The sequence below is a fragment of the Podarcis raffonei genome, chromosome 4, assembly GCF_027172205.1.
Source record: "Podarcis raffonei isolate rPodRaf1 chromosome 4, rPodRaf1.pri, whole genome shotgun sequence".
Classification (NCBI taxonomy): domain Eukaryota; kingdom Metazoa; phylum Chordata; class Lepidosauria; order Squamata; family Lacertidae; genus Podarcis; species Podarcis raffonei.
Window position 1 is genome coordinate 6774595 of NC_070605.1, and position 23422 is coordinate 6798016.

At 50.9% G+C, this 23422-nt stretch overlaps 1 protein-coding gene across 3 annotated transcripts; it reads right to left on the bottom strand.

The window, feature by feature from the left end:
• Window positions 1–432: 432 nt before the first annotated feature.
• Window positions 433–23422, bottom strand: RNF121 (ring finger protein 121). Of its 3 annotated transcripts, none has more exons than XM_053385110.1 (9): window positions 23333–23422; window positions 16043–16080; window positions 14854–14995; window positions 13813–13967; window positions 13306–13413; window positions 11751–11871; window positions 5846–5979; window positions 3771–3872; window positions 433–1855 (listed from the first exon to the last, which is right to left on the bottom strand). In XM_053385110.1, exons 1-9 carry the CDS (start codon window positions 23387–23389, stop codon window positions 1606–1608), a joined length of 1107 nt encoding a protein of 368 aa, XP_053241085.1. In that variant the 5' UTR covers window positions 23390–23422; the 3' UTR covers window positions 433–1605. The 3 variants fall into 3 exon arrangements, with proteins under 3 accessions (XP_053241085.1, XP_053241083.1, XP_053241084.1); XM_053385108.1 differs by having other exon boundaries at window positions 1626–1829; window positions 23333–23419; XM_053385109.1 differs by lacking the exon at window positions 23333–23422 and adding an exon at window positions 17694–17892 and having other exon boundaries at window positions 1626–1829.

The window sequence follows — 23422 nt, forward strand, 5'->3', positions numbered from 1 at the left end:
TTGTGGTCCAAAACATCAGGAGAGTCCCAGGGGCAAAGGGAGGCTGAGCGATTCCAATGGTGGTGCCATTTCCCGCGGACTTCCGTCTGAGTCGCCCCAACTGCACTGGAATCGGATGGACGGTGCCATCACTCTCCCCTAGGAGTTTTGGCTTCATGGGGTGACGCCAGGCTGCACAAGGAAGGCTTGGAGGCCAAGGGGTGATTGCCCATCTCGCCCCAGGAGGGTCCAGCCCGGCCTGTTTCCCATCACGGTGCTCCCAATATTCTAGAGAAGCCGGTTCTGGTCACCCAAAGGTGGCCGGTGGTGTGGGCAGCAGCCGAGCAGCAGGACAGACACAGCCTCTCTCACTGGCTCAGGGTTGTGGCACCCTTGCTTGCCAATTCCCTGCTGAGCAGCACCCTATTGCACACACAGGCCCACACTTTCCTTGGACGAGGAGTGGGAGTTCGGAAAGGGTTTCCCTCCGCCAAGAGCTCCCTCTTCTCTGTAGTTCGTCATCAACGTGCTTTCGGGAGAAACACCCGCATGCGTTCCCGCAGTTATGTCCAAACGTGGAAAGAAGAGAGGCCGCAGGCAGAAATCGTCCCGCGGGATCCAAGGCGGCCAGCTCGTCCTTTTCGGGGAGCAGTGAAGAGTCGGCACGGCAGGCCCCGATTCGCAGCTCCTGTTTGTCGAGAGCTGGCAGGCCTTGACTCTTCTGACAAGAGACCAGCGAGACATACTCTCGTAGAAAAGGAACTCACTGTACAAAAAAATGCCCGGCTACCAACAGGGATGTTGTAAGAGGAAAAACAGTGCAAAAATACAGAGAGAGAAAGAGAGAGGAGGAGATTTTTCTGAACCAGCCCAGGTTTATAAACCTAAGGCAAGCCAGGGAGTGGTTACTACTTTCAGCAAGGCAAGATATGTGAAGGAAGTTGGGAAAAGGCTGCTCCGAGCTGGAACACTCAAAGAGGGGCCTCTCCCTCCAACAAAATGCACATTATTGCTGCTACCCACCTTCTAGGCCGTTCCTGGGCAGCTGGTCTCACCTTGCCAGCCCCTCTCCTGTATCTGGATGGTGATGGGGCGGCAGGCAGAGACATCACCCTCCCAGGCCTCATTTGGGCAGCCCAGCTGCATCCCACAGCCAAGTCCTGCTTCTCAGAACTGCTGCGCTGGCTAGGAGGGGACCCCAGTGCGAATCCTGATCCCCCACAAGGGACGGGGCAGGGCTGGCCAGCAAGGACAGAAGGTCTGGGGCTGACAGTGCTGCTGCTGCAGAACAGATCCTCTCTGCTTATTTCTTTTGCTCTACGGCAACCATAATAACTAAGGACGAGCGAGTTGGGACGGCAGGGGAGGGTCCCCCCAAAGGTTCTGTTTCCTTTCGCATCAGCAATAAAAAGGTTTTAAATATGCTCATTAAAATAATTCTTTTCTTTTCTTTTTTTTCCTTAAAAAAAGATTCCTCTCCCTCCCAACCCAAGCGGCGGCGACACCCCCTTTTGTGCAAAGTCCTTTCCACCCCCCCAAATTCCAGCTGTCGCAGCAGCTGCTGAGCAAGAGGCCGCGATCCTGAGAGGCCAGTGATTCAAAACGCATCTCCTCCTTTGGGTGTTCTCAGCGCTGCCCTCCGCCACACGCAGCTCGGTGGCCGCAGCTCCCCAGGCGCGACCTGGACAGAGGTGGAGGGAGGGAGCTGGCGGGGGGAGGGAGAGCGGGGTTACTCCAAGCCCAGGATGTAGTTGATCCCTTGGACCAGTCCGATGATGACCGGCTGCCAGGCCACCAGGTAGCGGAGCCAGTCGAGGAGCTGCCCGTACATGACGTGCGGCCGTTCCCAGCTGGGGTGGAAAGAGTTAAAAGGAAACTTGAGGTGCAAAAACCGGGGGGCCCAAAGCCGGTGGGGTACCTGCTCCTCCTGCTTAGAATTGCCCAAATGAACGAGTAATGAGTTTCAGACCTCTATGGGTCCAAGGCTGTGGCAGCTGCAGGGAGAAGGTTCTTCCAGCGGAACATACCGTATTTTTCGCTCCATAAGACACACTTTTTCCCTCCTAAAAAATGTGTGTGCGTCTTATGGAGCAAATGCAGGTGGGAGGCAGGCAGGAAAAGCCCCCAAGAGCCGCACACAGGCTCCGCGCGGCTCTTGCGGGCTTTTCCCCAAGGAGGGAGAAGGGCAGACCGTCACTGACGGGCTGTCCTTCTCCCACCGTGTAGAAAAGCCCGCAAGAGCCGCGCACCCTTTAAAGAGCGCACGGTGCTTGCTGGCTTTTGTGGGAGGTGGGGGAAGGGACAGAGGGCAGCCCCACCTCCCCGGAAAAGCCCCCCATAGCCGCACTCCCTTTCATGAGCCGCTTGGGGGCTTTCCCCCCCGAGGAAATTCTGCAAGCGTTGCACACACGCTTCCACGCGGCTCGTGAAAGGGAGCGCTGAGCAGTGCCTGGGATGCATACAGGCTCTGCTCAGCGCTCCCTTAAAAAAAAAAAATTCCCCCTTGCATTCCCCCTCTAAAAACTAGGTGCGTCTTATGGTGTGAAAAATACGGTAGTTAAAACTGTGGAACTCTCTGCTGCAGGAAAGTGGTGGCAGCCAACCTAGAGGATTGGACAAATTCATGGAGGGCTGTTGATGGCTGCTAGCTCTGCCTCCGTGCTTCTGAACACCAGTTGCTGGAAACCACAGGAGAGGGCTCTTGTGGCCGGTTCCTGCATGCTGGTTTCCCACAGGCTGGCCACTGGGAGAAGAGGATGCAGGACCAGATCAGCCATTGGCCTGATCCAGCAGGCTCTTCTGACGTTAAGCCCAGGGCTAATCCCTTCCTCTCCTCCATGAATCTGCCCAGTCCTCCTTTAAAGCCATCTAGCCTCATGTGGGAGGGAGTTCCATAGGTTAACTGTGTGTCCTTTCTTTTTATCTCTGCTGGATGCCCGCGAGATCCGGGGTGATGACAGAGGAAAGGAAACTTTTCTCTGCCTGTCCCTTTGCCAGTACATGTATCATTTCAGGCACTACAGTGGTACCTTGGTTCTCAAACGCCTTGCTATTCAAACAACTTGGAACCTAAACACGGCAAACCTGGAAGTAAGTGTCCCGGTTTGCGAACTTTTTTCGGAAGCCAAACGTGCTCTGTTTTGAGTGTTACGCTGAGGTCTGCCTGTTTTCACTATTTTGCATTTGTGTTTTTGCGACTGTGTGGAACCCAGTTCTGCTACTGATTGAGTGATTGTGTGACTGCAGTACGTTGATTATTGCTTTCATTTTATGGATCAATGGTCTCGTTAGATAGTAAAATCCATGTTAAGTTGCTGTTTTAGGGGTTGTTTTTAAAAGCTTAGAACAGATTAATCCATTTTGCATTACAGTGGTACCTCAGGTTAAGAACTTAATTAGTTCTGGAGGTCTGTTCTTAACCTGAAACAGTTCTTAACCTGAGGTACCACTTTAGCTAATGGGGCCTCCCACTGCTGCTGCACAATTTCTGTTCTCATCCTAAAGCAAAGTTCTTAACCTGAGGTACTATTTCTGGATTAGCGGAGTCTGTAACCTGAAGCATCTGTAACCTGAATCGTCTGTAACCTGAGGTACCACTGTACTTTCCATGGCTGCAACCTCTGAGGGACTGGGCAAAAGAAGCTGCTCCTCTCCAGCTTGCGCCCAGCCATAGGCTGCTGTTTTTCAGTCAAAGGAGCTGCTTGGTGTGCCTGTTCTGGCTGCAGACGCTTCCGAGCTTCCCCAGCCACCCTTCCTCCCCTCTCCTGCAGACCCCCTTCCTTGAAGGATACGGGTTGCTGAACATCCTCTTCAGGTCCACCTTCTCTTTGCAGTAGGGGCAGGTCTGCTTCTTTCCAACGATGCACCAGCCGCGGATGCAGAACTCGTGGAAGCTGGGAGGGGCAGCGAGTTAAGGGCAGCGGGGGGAGGAGAGAGAAACCAGGCACATCCACACACACACACACACACACGGACTCCGGGAGGCAGCCGAGAGATCTGGCCGAGGGAGGAAAGCGCAGAAAAGGCAATGGCATGTTGGTCTGCTGCTGGCCACCTACCGGGGTGGGGTGGGGTTCAGATTTCACCCTGTGAAATGGGGGAGAGGAGGGACAGAGAGCCCCACGCCCCCCCAAATGTCCATCAGAAGCACCTGCTGCCTCCGACTTGCCCTGGCTGCAGCTGGACTTCTTGTTCACTGAGATTCCTGCACTGCAGGGGGTTAGACTAGATGACTTTCTGGGCCCCTTCCGAGTCCCAATTCTACGGTTCCAAAGGACCTGGTGCAGCTCCTGTGGTTAGGCAGAGGGCTCCAATTGGAGAACAGCCTTTACTGAAGGCGTCATAGGCTTGGAAGACACTCAAACTCAGGACGCAAGGGAGAAACGTGCTAAGAGGAAGGCACGCTTGGCAAATCCACGCTGTGATCAACTCCCGCCCGGAAACCAATGTCCCCACTGTGGAAAGACGTGTGGATCCAGAATTGGCCTCCACAGTCATTTACGGACTCATTGATAAAACCATGTTCATGGAAGACAATCTTACTCGGCTACGAGGGATCGCCAGAGAAGAAGAAGAATGGTTCCATGTATATAATATGTGACCCTACTTGTGATGCTGTCTTTGTGATTCATTGCCTGTACGCGGATACATTCAAATGGAAAGTGGAATAGCGAAGCAATAAATCAAATTGAATCCAAGCCCAAGGCAGCCATTGGCTAGTTGGGCGCCCTCCTGCCTTTGAAATGGAAGCCTGCAAAAGTCATGTGGGGAAACGTACGCATGTACATGGATTCCGGCCATGACCGGACACCGAACTGTCATAGTAACAGGGAAGAAAAACAAACACACGAGGATCCCCCCAGCGCTTGTGACGGACGCTTCCCAGTTCCACGCCTCTGCCTTCATGTGTCACTCCTGGTTCCTCTTTCTCCAACCACAGCCACACACTAGGGAGCCGCAAGGGCTCTGCTGCGTCACTAACCAGGACTCCCGTCACAAAGCTCAAAGGCTGCGCTCAGGATCCCTAGAATCACGGAAATGTGGAGTCGGAAGGGAACCCCGAAGGTCCTCTAGCCCACCCCCTGGAACGCAGGACTCTTTCACGCAATGTGGAGCTCGAACCCACAACCTTGGGATTAAGAGTCTCGTGCTCTAACAACTGTGCTGCCTGGGGCTGCTGGGAGTCGTAGTCTGAAACAGCCAGAGGGTGCCATGCTGGGAAAGGCTGCTATACAGCAAAGGATTTTCTCCCTCGCTCTTTGCTCGCTTTCCGCTCAAGCTTCCCTACGAAAGAGTGCAGAGGTACGAAATGTTTCTGGCTGAAACCAGCGGCCACAAGTCATGACATTTCAGCACAAGCCGCAAGGAGTCTCGCTCCCCCGCACATGGAGGAAGCCACCAACCACCTCCCAGCCGCAGGGAGGCAGCGTCACAGAAACTGGGCCGGGGAAGCAGTCGTGAATTCAGTCAGGGCCTCAACGCTTCCCCTGGTTGTGGTGTGGGCGAACACACATGGCGATGACGGCACCCCTGCAAAGTCACGGCTTCCAGGAGAAGGGGAACCGGGCTTGGCCCTCTGAAGAATGAGAACGTCAGCACTTAGAATTGTAGAACTGTACAGAGTTGGAAAGGGACCCCCAAGGTTCATCCAGCCCAACCGCCCCCCCCCGCAATGCAGGAATCTCAACTAGAGCATCCCTGAGAGGTGGCCAGCCAACCTCTGCATAGAAACCTCCAATGACGGACAGCCCACTGTATTCAGAGGCCGTGGAATCACAGAATTGTCGGGTTGGAAGGAGTCCCCAAGAACCACCTGCCCCCCCCCCGCGATGCCGGAATTACAGAGAGCACCCCCGCCAAAGGATACACGTGATTGCAGGACAGCCTGTACGTGTTCTCGATGATCCCTTCTTCGTTGACGTCCACAAAGATCTGCTGGCCACAGACGGCACAGACGCTGTCCGAGAGGTGCTTGGTGGGCATCCCTGACGCGCTGTAGAACTGCTCCAGAGGCGCCGAGAGGCCGAGAGGAAGACACAGAGGACCGGGGTGAGTGGAGGCGTCTCAACTCAGGCTCCCTCCTGGGGGGAATACCAGCACACTAGCCCCAGAGACCACCTTGGCTGTGAGTCCTTCAAGACCTGCTTCTCAGGATCTGCAGACTCGCTTTAGGGGGTTTAGTTTGGGTCATGATTTACTCTCAGAAGCCAGAACAGCAAGAGGGATCGCTACGCAGTGAAAGCAGCAATCCCTCTTGCTGTTCTGGCTTCTGGGATGGTTGTGCAGCCTGCATTCGCTCCATAAGACGCACACACATTTCCCCTTACTTTTTAGGAGGGAAAAAGTGAGTCTTATAGAGCAAAAAATACGGTAACTTTCACTGTTACTGTCATAAATTTCCCGTTTCTTTAATTTTAGATTTTCCTGGGGATTGCTTAATTTTGTTCCATGTGCCTTCAAATGTATTTATTTGCTGCTTATGACTACTTTTGTTACGTTTTCATTATTACGTGAACTTCTTGTGTTGCTAGCTGCCTTGAGCAGGGCTACAACTGTGGAAAAGCGGCTCAGGAATGAACTACGGTGATGATGAAGGCTGTGGCGAGAGTGCAGAGTAACCACAGCCAGGTGGCAACCCCACATGGGAGAACCCCCCATCCGAGAAGCAAGACCTCGTCCAGGGAGCTGAGGCTGGCTGCAAAAGGGTCAGGGGCTGATACTTTGTCACCCTTTGATTGCTGTGTTTAATATTTTAGCATAGTGGTACCTTGATTGCCAAATGGCTTGGCTCCCGAGCAAATCAGCTCCTGAATGGCGCAAACCTGGAAGTAAGTGTTCCAGTTTTTGAAAGATTTTCGGAAGCCGAACGTCCGGTGCGACTTCCGCTTGAGTGCAGGAAGCTCCTGCAGCCAATCGGAAGCAGCGCCTTGGTTTTTGAACGGTTCTGGGAGTCGAATGGACTTCCGGAACAGATTAAGTTTGACAACCAAGGTACCACTGTGTTGTTAATGTTGTTAACTACTATTTATACAGCTGGTATGTTTCCTCCCCCAAAAATTTGCTATATGAAACATTCATGTATTATATGATTCCCTCTCCACCCACCATGACATTCTGTATTGTGTACCTTTCTTAATGGACACTTTTGGGTAACAAGTGACTAAGAAGTGTAATAAATGAATGAGAGAGGTTGACATGAGACTTCCTCCAGCCTGGCTTCCTCACTCTAGACCAGGGGTCCTCACACTTTTTAAACAGGGGGCCAGTTCACTGTCCCTCAGACACTGTTGGGGGCCAGACTATAGTTTGAAAAAAATATGAACGAATTCCTATGCACACTGCACATATAATAAATTATTATTACTACGTATTGTTAAGGAGGTTAAAACTTGGTACTCGGTTTCTAGTTTGATGTAGGCGCTGTGAGTCACTTTTATACTTCATTTCTTCTGGGTTATTTTTGATGTTGTTGTTCCTCATGCATATGACTTTCTCTGCATTGAAGTTTATTTTCAAACTTGGGGAACCTTTCTATTTGAAAGGTTAACCCACCACTATTTACATGGAGATTCCCTTGTACAATAAACTGTTGTGATTCAGGTTTCTCTTCTTGCTAATTCTATTTGCATATGTTGCCTGTGTTTTTGGTGCTTCCCTAACTTTTAAGGTTGCCAAGGTTGCCGCACAGGGCCCGTGAGCGCGATAAGGAGGCAACCGGCCGGCGAGGCATGGCTCCAGTGGGCACGGAGCCGGCCTGAGGGGAAGGGAGGAGGGTAAGGGCTGGCGTGGAAGGGGTTCCTTTGCCACCGTCCCATCCTCCGCCGACTTAAAGGGGCAGCGCGCCATTACCAAGCAGCTGGTGATGGCGGTAGCAACCGCATTACCAAGTCTTTGTTACACACGCACGCTTTTACCTCAGGACTCTTCCCGCCCAGCCCCTTCTGAGCCTCGGGCCTTGCTGGTGGTGGTGGTGGTGGGGTCAGGAGTGATCTGCCAGGCGGGCCAGATTTGGCCCGCAGCCCGTAGTTTGAGGAGCCCTGCTCCAGATAGGGGCTACAAATCTGATCACCCTTGAATGTGTCGAGCGAGGCTGTCATGCACACATCTCTGAATGCCTCCCTCTGGAAACCGAGGGCATAGTTTGCCCCGTGTGGCTGCACTTTGCATCCTGAGGCTATTATGAAGAGTGCTGCTCAAAGAAGCTCTCTGGCACCGACTGGTGGCTGAAGTTTATCACAGAGGCAGAGAGAGAAACCCCTCTGTCACTGCGATCACAGTATGACCTAGAATCATAGAATCATAGAGTTGGAAGAGACCACAAGGGCCATCGAGTCCAACCCCCTGCCAAGCAGGAAACACCATCAGAGCACTCCTGACATATGGTTGTCAAGCCTCTGCATAAAGACCTCTAAAGAAGGAGACTCCACCACACTCCTTGGCAGCAAATTCCACTGTCAAACAGCTCTTACTGTCAGGAAGTTCTTCCTAATGTTTAGGTGGAATCTTCTTTCCTGCAGTTTGGATCCATTGCTCCTTGTCCGCTTCTCTGGAGCAGCAGAAAACAACCTTTCTCCCTCCTCTATGTGACATCCTTTTATATATTTGAACATGGCTATCATATCACCCCTTAGCCTCCTCTTCTCCAGGCTAAACATGCCCAGCTCCCTTAGCCGTTCCTCATAAGGCATCGTTTCCAGGCCTTTGACCATTTTGGTTGCCCTCCTCTGGACACGTTCCAGTTTGTCAGTGTCCTTCTTGAACTGTGGTGCCCAGAACTGGACACAGTACTCCAGGTGAGGTCTGACCAGAGCAGAATACAGCGGCACTATTACTTCCCTTGATCTAGATGCTATACTCCTATTGATGCAGCCCAGAATTGCATTGGCTTTTTTAGCTGCCGCGTCACACTGTTGGCTCATGTCAAGTTTGTGGTCAACCAAGACTCCTAGATCCTTTTCACATGTACTGCTCTCAAGCCAGGTGTCGCCCATCTTGTATTTGTGCCTCTCATTTTTTTTGCCCAAGTGCAATACTTTACATTTCTCCCTGTTAAAATTCATCTTGTTTGTTTTGGCCCAGTTCGTTCAAGTGGGAGGACAGATGAGATGACAATTTGTGCATTTAATTGCTTCAATTTCCTGCCCAGAGCCTCGTAGTCTCTTTTGATCTTCTGGAGGCTATTGCTTGCAGTGTCATTGGTTCCCACATGAACCAAGAGGAAGGGGTATTTGTCAGTGGGTTTTATGATTCCTTGCAGTCGTTCAGTTACATCTTGGATCTTAGCGCCGGGGAGACAGCACACTTCCCGAGACATCTTGTCAGGCCCACAGATTACTGCTTCTGTTCCCCTCAGTAGGGAATCCCCTATCACCACTACATGCCTCCTCTTAGGTTTGGTCGGGGTTCTTCCGTGAGCTGTCCGTTCCAAGGTCGCCTGGACATTCCCTGAGGACTGACTTTGCTGTTCGCCTTCATATACAGTGGTGCCTCGCAAGACGAAATCAATTCGTTCCGCAAGTTTTTTCTTCTTGCAAGTTTTTGCCCCCCGCCGGCCAGGAACTCTTCTGAAGGCCGGCGGTGGGCGAAAGCCTTTGCTCCCCCCCGCCTGCCTTCAAAAGCCGTCCAGGATAGCGGAGAAATGCGCTGCGCTTCTCCACTATCCCGGGAAGGCAGGCGGGGGGAGTGCTTCCCTGCTATCCCGGACCGCTTTTAAAATGCTGGCGGTGGGGAGCAAAGCCTTTCGGCCCCCGCTGGCCTTCCTGGACGTCTTCTGAAGGCCGGAGGGGGGGGGCGAAAGGCTTTGCTCCCCACCGCCAGCATTTAAAAGAGGTCCCCGGAGATTTCCCTATGGGCTTTCTTCTTGCGAAGCAAGCCCATAGGGAAATTCGTCTTGCGGAACGACTCAAAAACGGAAAACTTTTTCGTCTTGCGAGTTTTTCGTTTTGCGAGGCGTTCGTCTTGCGAGGCACCACTGTACCTGATCGACTGTAATGAGGGAGAGATCCTCAAATGGAGTCTGCTCTTCGTCTTCCATGCTAGGGGAGAGGACCTCAAAGCGATTGTGTATTTCTAAACAATCAGAGCGAACCCTGGGCCTCCTACTTCTTTGAGTCACGTTTCTCCATATATCTGGCTCCTGTGATGGTGAACTAGCCTCCTTCTCCTCCTTGGCCTCCGTCTCCTCCTTGGTGGAGACGGTGTGCTCTGTTGCTTCCAAGAAGAGCTCCAGCTCTCTAATTCTTTGGAGCGTAGCTACACGTTCCTCCAGTTGCTGGACTTTGTCTTTTAAGAGGGCAATCAACATGCAACTGCTGCAGGTAAAGCTGCCTGCAACCTTTGGCAAGATGGCAATCATTGCACAGGAACCGCAGGCGACTGCAGCTGTTCCCTCACCCTCCATCTTGAGAACGTGTCGTTGGGGGTGGCTACAGCGGTCCTCCATCATAAAAAGCGTGAAGACAGGACAAATAACTCCTCCCTCAAAAAAACCTAGGTCTCCCCCAACAAACGTTTGAGACTAGCTCCCCTAAATCTAAAAGATGGATCAAACTGCGCGCGCTGCCAGGCGCACGCCGCTGCCCTGCAAGCTCTGATAAGCTCCTCCCACAGCAAATCACCTGCCTCAACAGAAACCCTGCCCCCTCTGACCTTTGCACAGGGAGAGCAGCTAATCAGCCACAAAGAAACACACACACAAGAAAACCTTTTTTTTCCCCTGCCAGCTCATCCTCCTGGTACTGAGATCAGCGGTGGCATTAAAAGCCTCCTTGCCCAGGGAAAGCCCCCCCCCCGGTGTAAAAAACTAGTCTAATACCTGGCGCTTGGTTTAGCTGAAAACCCAAGTGAAAGGCGGCTTTGACACTCAGAATTCAGCGGTCACCGAAGCTCAGGGCAGAGCAGCCCTCAGCTGCTCACAGAAGCAGGATGCTGCCCAGGAAGAGCAGCCCCAAGGCAGCTGGGGCAGGAACACGGCCAGGCACCATCATCACGCCTCTTAGCTCCCTCTTCCGTTCTCGTTCTGTATCTTGCAAAAATCCCATCTTTCCCACTGAACTGAAACTTGATTGAGCAAAATCTCTGGTTCAGCGGGTGAGACTGGATTTTTGCAGAATGACCAGAAAAGCTCTCGAACCCGAAGGGGTGGGGAATTAATCGGGACACAATACGACCAAAATACGGGCCAGGTGAAAGTGTGGGGGAGCCCTTGGTGACTGACAAGATTGGATTATAAGCAACTCCCCCCACGCCCCTTTGTTTGTAACTTTCGGACTGAGGCACATCAATAAATTTCTAAAATTACTTGGGACCCTATCAAGGGAGCTCCACAACTATCTCCGCAGCCCATTTTTAAGGATCTGAACGTGGACATTCGGCCAAAGGACTGACTTGTGCTGTTGGATGCTGCCAGATTATCCATTGCTTGAAAGTGGAAAAGTATTACAAAACCTAAATATTTGTTTGGGGTATGCTAATGTTTGGGACTGGGCCGTATCAGAGCAGATGAATAAAGGATCTGAGGATGCAGAAGCTCAAGAGGGCATTTATCACAAATGCCAACGCTGACAATTTACAGCGCTCTTTTATCTGCACCAGCGTATAAAACCTGGAATTCATCAACACTGATTATTTGTTGATTTTTCTAAGTTTTGCCTACCCCCGTGTCAGATGGAACAGCGTTACTTGGCTTTCCTAAATTTATGTTTGTTATTTTGTTTCCCAAGGTTACGTTAACCCTTTTCTTTAAAAAGCAGTTTGCCCTGCATGGATCTTACCCCTATAGTGGAGGCCATGTAGTCAGCACACATTTCGGCAAAGTCTCGCTCCAGTACTCCGTAATAGAGGCCATAGAAGAGGAGAGAAATCCCAAAGTCCATTCCATCTTCTGGCTTGATTCTATCGAGGGGAAAAGCCTTTTGTAAGTCCCACACTGACAGACAGCTCAGGGCAACTGCTAGGGCCTTTACTGAACAGCCCACGCAGAAGCCACGCTGCAGGTTCTCTCATGCCAGCTTAATTTCACCTCTTACAGGGGCAGAGTCCGTCTCAGGAAAATGCCTCCCTTCAGGACAAAATGCTCAGGGGCAGGCACGGTGCTTAGACTTCAAAATGAACAAACTCCCAGCGTATCTGTGAATCAGCCCCTTGGGAACTGTAGTTCCCCCAGAAATTCTGGGACTACAACCACCCCCCTCCCTGGCGAGCGGGGCCAGTGGATGGGGCTGGTGGGAGCCTGGGGGACTTCCTAGCTGCATGCTCAGGCAAACCAGGCCCTGTAGGTGCCTTAGGGGTTTGGCCTCCTCCCGGGTCCCTGATTCCTCGCTTTGCCCCGTGCTGCACTCTCTGAATGAGGCCCGATGTTTTCTGCACACCCAGCATTTCTTAGCGCTAATCAGGGATCTGGCACGGAGCTGGTGCCCTGAACACATCAGCTAGCATTTCTTCCTTTTCACAGAGAAAGGGGCTTGCGTCTCCCAGGAGAGTGGGATTCCTAGAAGTCAGGAAGTAAACATGGAGCAAGCCTTCCAGTATTTAAAGGGGAGGAGCTACACGTCGCCGCCTCCTGGCTGCTGCTGCTGCTGCTTCCTATGTTCCTCTCCATTCCTCTTTGCCACTTGGCCCCCAACACTGGATGATTTGGGTCTCTTTCTGGCACAGATCATGCTCAGATCCGCTGACCACGTTCATGAGACAGACTGTGAGGGCACCAAGGGACCGCAGGGCGGCTGTAGTTTTGCCAGGGGTTTGTCTCTCTTCTGGGTTATGCTCAGCATCCAGACTCCCCAATTCCACAGTGAACCAGAAGGAGGGGGCAGAAGGGAGAGTGGGATCACCCCCTTGAGGCTGAACATCTTTTCCTGCAACTGCACCACACCTGCTTAATTTAGGGCTGGCTTGGCTGTTTATTTGGACAATAAAAGGTGCTCTGAGGCAGCATGAATAATATCGCTAAAGCGCAGCCTTCCAAATCACATTCCTCTCCCCAGGATCCTTGGTCCCTATTCCTGGGGCATGCTTCTCAGATCACAGGATGATGCTGGGAAAATGTCTCCTTTTCTGATTTCTAAGCATTTCACAGGGGTAGAGCAGAGCCAGCGGGATGCAGTGGTTACGAGTGCTGGACATCTCATAGCCCCGCACCCCTCATGTCTCGCTCTGCGCTGCCAGATTTGTGCCCATTCAACTGCCCGTCCCACTTCCCCAAATAAATCTTCTGATACGCCATGTAATAAGGCAAGGGCACATCTATGAAGAGGGCAGTTTTGGCAGCCAGTGGGAGACTTGAAAGCTGGATCTCTTGCAATGCCAACAACATAGGGGTTCTCTCACCTGAATAATAGGTTAAGCCCAAAGAGCGTGAACATCACAGCCATGTAGCCCACAATTCCCGTGGCGTAGCTGATCTTGTATATTAGCAGAAACCACTTGTACACCAACCTACGTGCAAAACAGAGAAGCGGGAACACAGATTCAGGGCAGAGAAAAGAAAGTCCTTCATGGAGCGCAGAGTTAAACTATGGAACTCCTTCTGGCAGGAGGAGGGGATGGCCCCCAATTTGGATGGCTTTGAAAGAGGATAGGACAAATTCACAGAGGAGGAGAGGGCTGTTGATGATTCCTGGCCAGGATGGCTCTGCTCTGCCTCCACAGCTGGGAGCAGCAATGCTTCTGAATTGCTGGAAACCGCAGGAGGCGAGAGAGTTGCTCTAGTGCTCAAATCTTGTTTGCAGGTTTCCCTTTTGGGCGTCTGGTTGAGCACTGAGAGAACAGGATGCTGGACCAGGTGTGCCATTGGCTCCTGCGCTCTTATGTAAGAGCCAAGAGGTTTCTGCTCACCTGGGAGTCGTCTGGACGAGAGGTTTGCGTGTTGCTCTGAACGTGACGAAAGCTGTGACGACCGAGAAGAAGACCCAGATCACCAGGAACCGCCACCAGCGCAGCTTCACTGTGAAGTAGAGGGGGACGACCCACATCTGGAAGAGGGTCACCATCTGCAGCAAGGGAAGAGAAGGAAAGAGTTCTGGGCAACGCAATTTAAGGAGGATGTCGACAAACTGGAGCAAGTGCAGAGGATGGTGGCCAGAGGATCCAGGGTCTGGAATCCAAGCCTTAGGAGGAACGATTGAGGGAGTTGGGGATGCTTAACCTAGAAAAGAGGAGACTGAGAGGAGATATGTTAAAGGTAAAGGTAAAGGTACCCCTGACCATTAGGTCCAGTTGTGGATGACTCTGGGGTTGCACGCTCATCTCACTCTATAGGCCGAGGGAGCCGGCGTTTGTCCACAGACAGCTTCTGGGTCATGTGGCCAGCATGACTAAGCTGCTTCTGGTGAACCAGAGCAGCGCATGGAAACGCCATTTACCTTCCTGCCAGAGTGGTAACTATTTATCTACTTGCACTTGATGTGCTTTCGAACTGCTAGGTGGGCAGGAGCTGGGACCGAACAATGGGAGCTCACCCCGTCGCGGGGATTCGAACCACCGACCTTCTGATCGGCAAGCCCTAGGCTCTGTGGTTTAGACCACAGCGCCACCCGCATCCCCGGAGATATGATACCCATCTTCAAATATCTCCAGGATGGAAGAGGGAGCGAACTATACCACTGCCAAACATAGAATGCAAGCTGGGTTGAGTCACATTTTCTAGTGTACTATTTGCATTGGGGTTTTTGCTGCTTGCCCAGTGGGATACCATATGGGTGGGGCTTCTGCCCAAAGAGAGCAGAGTCACAGCCACAAAGCCCAGCCCCTCCTCATCCAGCTCCCTCTACAGAATGCAGCCTCATCCCCTTTCAGGTGGGGCTTCCATAGGTGGCACCCCTGTGAGGATGGTGGAGGGGTCTCGACAACATCTACCCTGGGGAGGGGGCAGCTTACGTTATAGGAGCGGGGGTGCCTCTGCTTCCACTGCACCAGGAGGAGCTGAGCCACCACCAGGGTGGCGATCAGGATGAGAACCATCTCGGCGTGCATGGCCTCGTGGCCGCGGTGCTTGACATGCATCCGAGCGTGTTCGACCCTGGAACGAGAGAAGAGCAAGTCAGTCTCTCACACACTCACGGTCCTTGCAGCTCTTGCATCTCACATAAGCACAGAGGGTGCTTGGCAGCATCACGCCTGCATGGCAAACTGGACTCTGCAAGAAGACACTGAAGCAGGTGTGTGTCAGGGGGTCGTGGGCTGCAGGAAACATGGAGTTTGGTACAGTACGACGGCACACATTTAACTTCTTGCGGTTTCAACTGTACGTGAAAGAGGGAGGCTTACTGAAACTGCACAAGTTAAATCCAAGCAAGGCAGAGAGCTGAACAGTTTTTTGTTTTTTTGCACTAGGTCAAGGTTCTTAAAATGAAGAAAGGTTCCTGAATTGGCCCCTGTAGGAAGCGAAATGCCAGGCCAGTATGATCTTTGGCACCTTGAACTCAAATAAGGATGGAAAGGAGCTACGAAGTGAATAAAAATTACATAGAGTAAGTAGCAGAAGCATAACAATGTATTGGAAAAAAGCAATGGAAACAGGCCGGCTGGCACTATTTGTCCAGGCTGCAAAGCTGGGCGGCGTTTGGCACAGGAGGCGAAGTGGCACAGCCCAACGACAGGCTCAAGCGCCGGGGGCATCTGTAGCTAAGCTGAACTATGGTAGCCTCCCTCAGTCAAAACAAGGGAGGGGAGCAGGACCCTTTTAAAGGAACCCCTTTAAAGGACCCTTTTAAAGGAAATGTATCAACTGTTTGAGGTCCAGACCTGCTGCTCTGCCAGATACCCTCTTAACACGGGATCTGTCAAGTTTTAAGATGACCACAAAATAAAGCGGCAGTTCAGCTCTCCTGCAAAGACTGTTGTTATAAAACGGAGAAGAGGAAGGAGACAGGAAATTCTTTTGAGGGGCACATGCAAACTGCGTAATTTTACGTTTCCACAAGTGCTTTGTGCACCAGCCATGAAGAAATCTGCACCAGGCAGCCAACTTGGTCTTTAAGGACCCAATAGAAGAGAAAACAGGTGTCATCTGACAAGTCCATGAACCTTGCAGGCAGGCAAGCAGGCAGGCAGGCTCTTCACTCACCTCCATCTCTCCTCGGGAGCCAAATGCGATAAATCAATCTGTGGGAGACAAGAACAAGCAGCTACAGCATAAGCCTGGAAGAGAGAGCGAGAGAGAGAGAGCGCAGGCAGCAATCTCTAGCCTGAGCAAGAACCAAGCACAAAAACTGCTCCTGGATTCCTCCATGTGCCATGGGGCAGGGTTCAAGGGACAGCCCAAGGTGTGTCTGTGCGTGCCTGCATTTAACAGACCTTTGGCTACAAACGGGGGGGGGGGGGGGGAGGGCATACATACACCAAAAGGCATGTCCAGAGGAGGGGCGCTAAACCCACTCCTTCCCCAACACTCTCCTGCTTCCAGCTCTTTGGTGGAAAGAAGTCAAGCCCTCCCACCAAACACACTTTAGAGTCGGTAAGGAGGCATAACTGATTTGGCCCCGGATCTCTCTGGAATGCAAAGCGAAGTTTGATGGAGCCTTGAGGTGCCCCACGAGCACCAAGTGGTTTTCTTTCAAAATAGTTTTCTTAAATTAAAAGTGTGAACTTAGACCCTGGAATAAAAACATGATATTCTCTCATTTCGCATGCCAGTTACTACTGCACCCTGCACAGAGCCATCCCATGAGCAGCCTTGCCCAACCTGGCGCCCTCCAGAGGGGTTGGACTACAGCTCCCATCAGTTCACACCAGCATAGGCACAAGAGGGGCTAAGGGGGGATGGACTCCAAGACGTCTGCAAGGTATGACATTGGTTATCCCTGCCATACATAAAAATGAACCACATCTAATTGAAATGAGATTTCATTTCAAAATTAAGCCATTAAAGGTAAAGGTAAAGGGACCCCTGACCATTAGGTCCAGTCGTGGACAACTCTGGGGTTGTGGCGCTCATCTCACTTTATTGGCCGAGGGAGCCAGCGTACAGCTTCCGGGTCATGTGGCCAGCATGACTAAGCCGCTTCTGGCGAACCAGAGCAGCGCACGGAAACACTGCTAACCTTCCCGCCGGAGTGGTACCTATTTATCTACTTGCACTTTGATGTGCTTTCGAACTGCTAGGTTGGCAGGAGCAGGGACCGAGCAATGGGAGCTCACGCCATGGCGGGGATTTGAACCGCTGACCTTCTGATTGGCAAGTCCTAGGCTCAGTGGTTTAGACCACAGTGCCACCTGCGTCTCCAGAACCCTTAAGCAGTAACAGCAACAATAAGAATAATAATTTATTATTATTTGTACCCCGCCCATCTGACTGAGTTGCCCCAGCCAAGTGTTAAGCAGCACTTCATGCAGGGATGCCAAGATCCCAGAAGGGATTTAGTGCTGCACCAACAATATTCAATTATTCCCTCCATTCTGGGCAGATTCACATGTACTCTTTTGCCAGCATGGAATCCCAGGGAGCTTGAGACCTCATTGTCACACGCTGGTAAATGACACAGGAATACACATGTGTAACCTGATTCATCCGCTGCGTTTTCCGAGGGATCCAGGCACCAAGACCATTCAACCCCTATCTGGAAGTCTCCCTCAAGTTACCCAGGGGTAGCTGTGTTGCTGCAGCACAAAGTACTTGTGGCATCTTGAAGAATCTATTTGCTGTCGCCATGGCTTCTCTGCTTTAGTGCAAGACAGGCATAGCTATAGAGAGACTTGCCATCAACCATGCCACTCACCTTTAGGGCAGCCATCTCAACGCTTCAAAGCAGACAAGCATGGCTACCTTCGACTCCCTTCCGCAAACTCGGCCTCTGTGAAATGCCAAACGGCCTTCCAACCCTCCCACTGGGCTGAGAAACGTACAGAACCTTTGCAGCCCAACAGATTCCACCTGTATTGTTAGGTCACCTTCTAGGAGAGGCTAGGGAAGGTTCTTAGAGAAGTGCCAAACACACACACCCGCTTCCTTGGGGGTCGTGTGGAATTTTGTCGGCACCATCTATGCCCCGCTGCACTTTTTACAGAGTAACATAACCAAAATGGCAGGTCCCTGCCCCCAAAGAGATTACAATCTAATTTTGACTCTGGGGTGGTGTGAGAGTCTGATGGGGCTCCTGTGTGTAGCTCATCGCCTCACAAGTTTCTGTGCAAGGCTGAAGGGAGGCAGCTGTCTCTTTTGCACAAAGGAGCTGCCTGTCTGGAGCTCAGTAATTTAAAATGAGGTTGAATGATGGCCAGAAGATTATCTGGAAAGATTATACTATTTTAAAAAACACAACTTCAAGGATTTCCCAAAGGTTGGGGCAGGGGGAAAGTAAACATCTTTAACAGGGAAATCTTATATATGCTGTCTCAGATTGAGTTCAGAGGACCTTACTCCTGTGTAAGCATGCAATAAGGTTTAGACTAAGCGATAATCTGAAAAGATCAAGAACCTGAAGCAAAATGCGTCCACCCAGCTACTACGCAGTCACATATTAGCTCCTAAAAGACCAGCAGATTTTACAGATGAGACACCGTTGTGGTTCCTCCTTATTTCTCTGATTTTTCTCTGCACTCTTGAAAAATTGAGCCATCTCCCTTTAAAACCACGAGATTAAAAAACGCTCAGAATTTTACAACAAGGGCCTTTTGGTCATGAGAAACGTGTACGGTCTTTAGGAGCCCTGCTTTAGTCCACCCTGGAACGGCAAAATATTTTAAGGCAAGAGGTAGAATTTCAATCTGCCGGTGGACCAGGGCCAACTTCCGGATTCTTGCAACAAGTGTTGGACTCTGAGGACTCCTCCAGCTAGCAAGCGTGTGCATATTTAGGATCACCAGACACACACTGAGTCATGCTCCTTAAAGGTCAAGAGACCACTAAGGCCCCCTCTCGCACCGTAAATTTAAGATGCAGCTGGTGGATCGCAGGGATGTGAATAAGAAAAAACAGACCGAGCGTCAGCCCCACCCCGGCTGTACGTGGCAACAGGTAGCCTGTGCCGGGGCTTACCTTACAGAGGGCAAAAGGACAAGCAAGGAGGAAAGAGCAGGCAAGAGTAATCATGACTTAAGCAGCTGCTTGCAACACGAGGCGGCAGGCAGAGCAGATCTTGATGTTTACTGCCACACAGGGGGAAAGTGGGCCAACTCAGCTAACGAAGAAGGCTGATCCTGCAGCAGGAGTCTCTTTGCCCAGCCAACAAGAAGGGCAGGAAAACAACCTTTCTCCATGCAAGAGGGGAAGAAGCCCAGCAATACACCCGCTCACCAGATCTCTTAATGTCAAATGAGAAGCTCTGAGGTGTCTGCAGTTATCTTTGAAGGTGCCAGAAGTGACTGCCAGCAAGCTACTCAAGTAAACACGGTTTCTTGCTCAGAGGGACACATTGACATGGGCTTCCCCCGCATTGCTGTAGGTGCCCCATAGTGCCAACATTGGAGGCAGCCGCACACGGGTCCTGCCCACATGCCCAGGGCTCGCCATGCAAGCACTGCCACTGCCTTGGATCCTCATGCAGCAATGTTCCTTGTGTAGGAAAAGTACAGCAGAATTATTATCTATCAGCAACTCCATCTGCAGGCAGAAATGAGGAGAAAAGCACAGCATGACTCTGCTTCCTTCTCTGTCTAACCCCAGCTCCTCTTATTGCAGTTTGCTGACTTCTGTCTTCCTATTAGCCCCCAAATTACTGGAATATCCAAGTATTAACAGGAGAAGGATTGCATATTCACTTATTCTGAAATATAGGATTTCTTAATTTTGCAGTTTGCAGAAGTTATGTAACTAACTTCTTGTTTCTAAAAAAGGAGAATCCATGGAAGCTTCTCCTCAAATACCACATCCTAGACTGCTCAAGAAACCAGGAGCTTCCTTTGTCTAATTTCACACTGGTGTGACTGGGAGCCATCCATCTCTCCACCTTATCTTAGACAAGTCAGGAACTAAAAGTTTTTAAATGAACATATGCAATCTCTGCCTCGCTCTCAGTCTTATGTCTCTTGGAAAACAATCCTAGGTACGCAGAACTGAACTGAGCAATAAGGCTATCAACAGCAACCAGCCAGGATGGCAAACAGGTTTTACTGATATGTCTGACCTTTAAAAATGATCTTCATTTAAAATACAGTGCACTTCATAAATATTCAAATAAATAAAGTGGGTGTTTTAAAAAAATATCAGTAGGCATTTTAACAGAAGCTTGATTTTATAGTCTTAACTTGTTTTTATTTTGTATTGCATCTTTGTAAGCTGCGTAGACTACTGCAGTTACACGGTATACAAATTATATTAAAAAATACTTCCGATATGAGAAGCAGCCAGTGATGGCTGGTGCCCACTGGGCCTGGTGAGGTGGAGGGCAGGGAGGCAAGCAGTAGGCAAGCCTATGCCAACGGCTTCTAGTTTTATCTCCATCCTACTGAGTTCATCAAGGGCGACACTGAGGCAGAGGAGGAAGCTGCCAAGCAGGGTCACCTGTTGGACTGTTGTAAGAAGGCACGTGAAGGTTGGCAGGGGGCAGACTGAGGTTGGTGGGGCAATGCCCCATTTGCCCTACTGGGCTGGCTCCACTAGAGGTGTGGTGTCTTTCTGAATACCAGCCACTAGGGTATCCAAGTAGAGGAAAGTGCTGCTGCCTTCATGTCCTGCCTCTGGGCTTCCCATTAGGGGGAGAGATTTTGTCTTTTTTCTATTGTGATTTTATGTTGTGAACTGCCCTGAGACTTACAGGTACAGAGCAGTATACAAATTCAAATAATAATAATACAATTGATGATGATCTAGATCAGGGGTGTCAAACTCAAATTCATCGGGGGCCGCATCAGCAGTTTGGTCACCCTCAAAGGGCCGGTTGTATCTCCATGCGCTCAATATAAAAACAAGTGGAGGTTTCCTGAATGCATGTAAAGTGGAGGTTTCCTGTGTAGAACGGCCAGCGCCGCTAGAGGGCAGACGTTCTCTGGCTTGTAGGGTGCTGCGCATGCACTGAAGAGGCGGCTTTCTTGTGTAAAAAAAAAAAAAGTGAGAATAAAAGGTGAAGGCTGGCGGCCGGCAGCGGCTACACGGGCCACATGACGAGGTCTGGCGGGCCGCATTCGGCCCGCGGGCCTTGTGTTTGACACCCGTGATCTAGATGGACGCCCTTTGGTCTGATCTAGCAACCAGGCCCTTTTAAGGTTCTCTCTTTGTTACTCCTCCCCTGCCTCTGTGACATTTTAACACTGCATGTTCCTCGGGGCAGGGACCTGTTTCTTTGCTTATGCTGTATGTTGAATTCCCACTATATGTGCAACAGCAACTGTAGCAGCAGCAAAAAGGTGTGAATACCTTTGGCATTGGGCAAGGAATGCGACACTGGATTTAAAACAACAGAATTATAGAGTTGGAAGGGACTCAGAGGATCCTAGTAGCTCAACCCCCAGCAATGAAGGAATCACAGCTAATTTCATAGCACACCTGGAGCTTTGTGTCCTGCTCTGGGCACCCTGGTTTAAGAAGGATATTGACAAGCTGTGTGCAGGGGAGAGTGACCAAGAGGAACAAGGGTCTGGAAACCTGATGAGGAACGGTTGAAAAAGCTGGGCATGTTTAGCCTGTAAAAGATAAGACTGATAGGAGATAGAAAAGTTGTCTTCAAATATCTCAAGTGCTGTCACATGGATATAATAATAATAATAATAATTTATTTGTACCCCACCCATCTAACTGGGGTGGCCCAGCCACTCTGGGGGCCTTCCGGCACATACAAAAACACAGTATGTGCTTGAGGAGGGAACAAGCTTGTTTTCTACTGTTTCAGAGGCTAGGACTGAAAGCAATGGCTTCAAGTTGCAAGAAAGGAGATTCTGACTAAATTTCCAATGGTAAGAGCCGTTCAGCAGCGGAATGGACTCCCTCAGAAGGTGGTGGAAGCAGAGGTTGGATGCTGTCATGGATGCTTTTGCTGAGATTCCTGCCTTGCAGCGGGTTGGACTACATGACCCGTGGGGGTCCCATTCTGACTCTATGATTCTTTGGTCTGAGAGGAGGGACGGGGGGGGGGGGAGAGAGAGAAGGCAAAGGCTTGGGGTCCGGACTTGGGCGGCAGCCACGGCGCTCCCTGGGTGACCTTGGGCCGGCCGCAGCCCAGCCTACCTGGCAGGGTTTTTTTTTTATTAAAGTTTTTTTTGTTTTACAGAAGTATGTGTAATGTCTCTCGTATTTTTTCCTTGTAACATTTTTACAAATCAGTTTCATTTGTTGAGACATTAGGATGAAAAGGAGTGGAGGGGGGAGATGGGTGGGGTCGGGTGGCAATGTTTCTATTTTGCTTAATGTATGTAGGGTTTGGAGTCAGCGTTGCTTGTGCTGTTTCATCTGTGTTTCTTTGGTGGTGAGAGAGGTTGGGGTTGGCCTAGGGCGTGGTTCTTTGTTTGTGGTTGGCTGTGGTGATCTTTGTTTTCGTGTGTGAGTGGGGTGGGTGGGTGTTTTGGATCAGGTTAGCCATATTGATTGGTATGCTGTTGGTGGATTATTGTTATTGTCTTGTTGGGCTGTGTATGTGATAAAGGGGAGCCATACCGGGGTAAAGGTGTCTTCTTCTGTTTGTCCCCGTGTCAGTTTCAGTTTATTGGTTAATTTTTCTAGTAAGGCTGTTTCCCATACTATTTGGTAGCATTGGTCCATGCTTAATCCTGACAGGTCTCTCCAGTGTCCGGTTATGGTGTTTCTGATTGCTGAAAGTAGGTGGGTTATGAGTTCTTTGTGGTGTAAGTGGGCATTGTTGTCTTGGAAGATGTTTAGTAGGGCCAATTCTGGGGCGATGTCTAATACTTGCTTAGTTATTTTACATATTTCTCGTATGGCTGTTGTCCAGATTAGTTGGATTTTGGGGCACTCCCACCACATGTGGAGGTATGTGCCTGTGGAGGTGCACCCTCTCCAGCATTTTGGTGAGGTTCCTGGGCGTATTAGCGTTGACAGGGTTGTTGTGAGGGCAAACTGAGATCTGCCTGGGGGAGGAATGGAGCTGGGGGGGTGCGAGGGGGATACCGGATCCCTCAAGGAAGGGGAGAGGATTTTGTCTGTCAGGGGAAGGAAATGCAATGGAGAAACCAAAAGGGATAAGGTGCTACCACTAAAAAAATAAAATAAGGTTTTAGCCTAAGAAGCGAGTGGAGGTTAAACCGAGCATTAAGTGGCAAAGGCTGAGGTTCCCCGAGATTATATTTAATTAAGAAAAATGACAGTGATGCTGTCAATGGTGGTGGCAATAGTAATAATAGTAATAATACTACCGGCGGTTAGGATGCTGCCCCTCCCCCTCGGGAGCCCCCCAACCTCCGCCCCCACACCCCTCCCCCACACAGGCCCCTCCCACCGCCGCCGTGGGGCAGCAAGCCCCGCCCTCACCTCATCCACGTCGCGGTCCAGGGGCCCCCCAACCTCCACTTCCACCACCGCCGCCATCTTGCCCCCTCTCCCTCCCTCCAACGCCGAGGC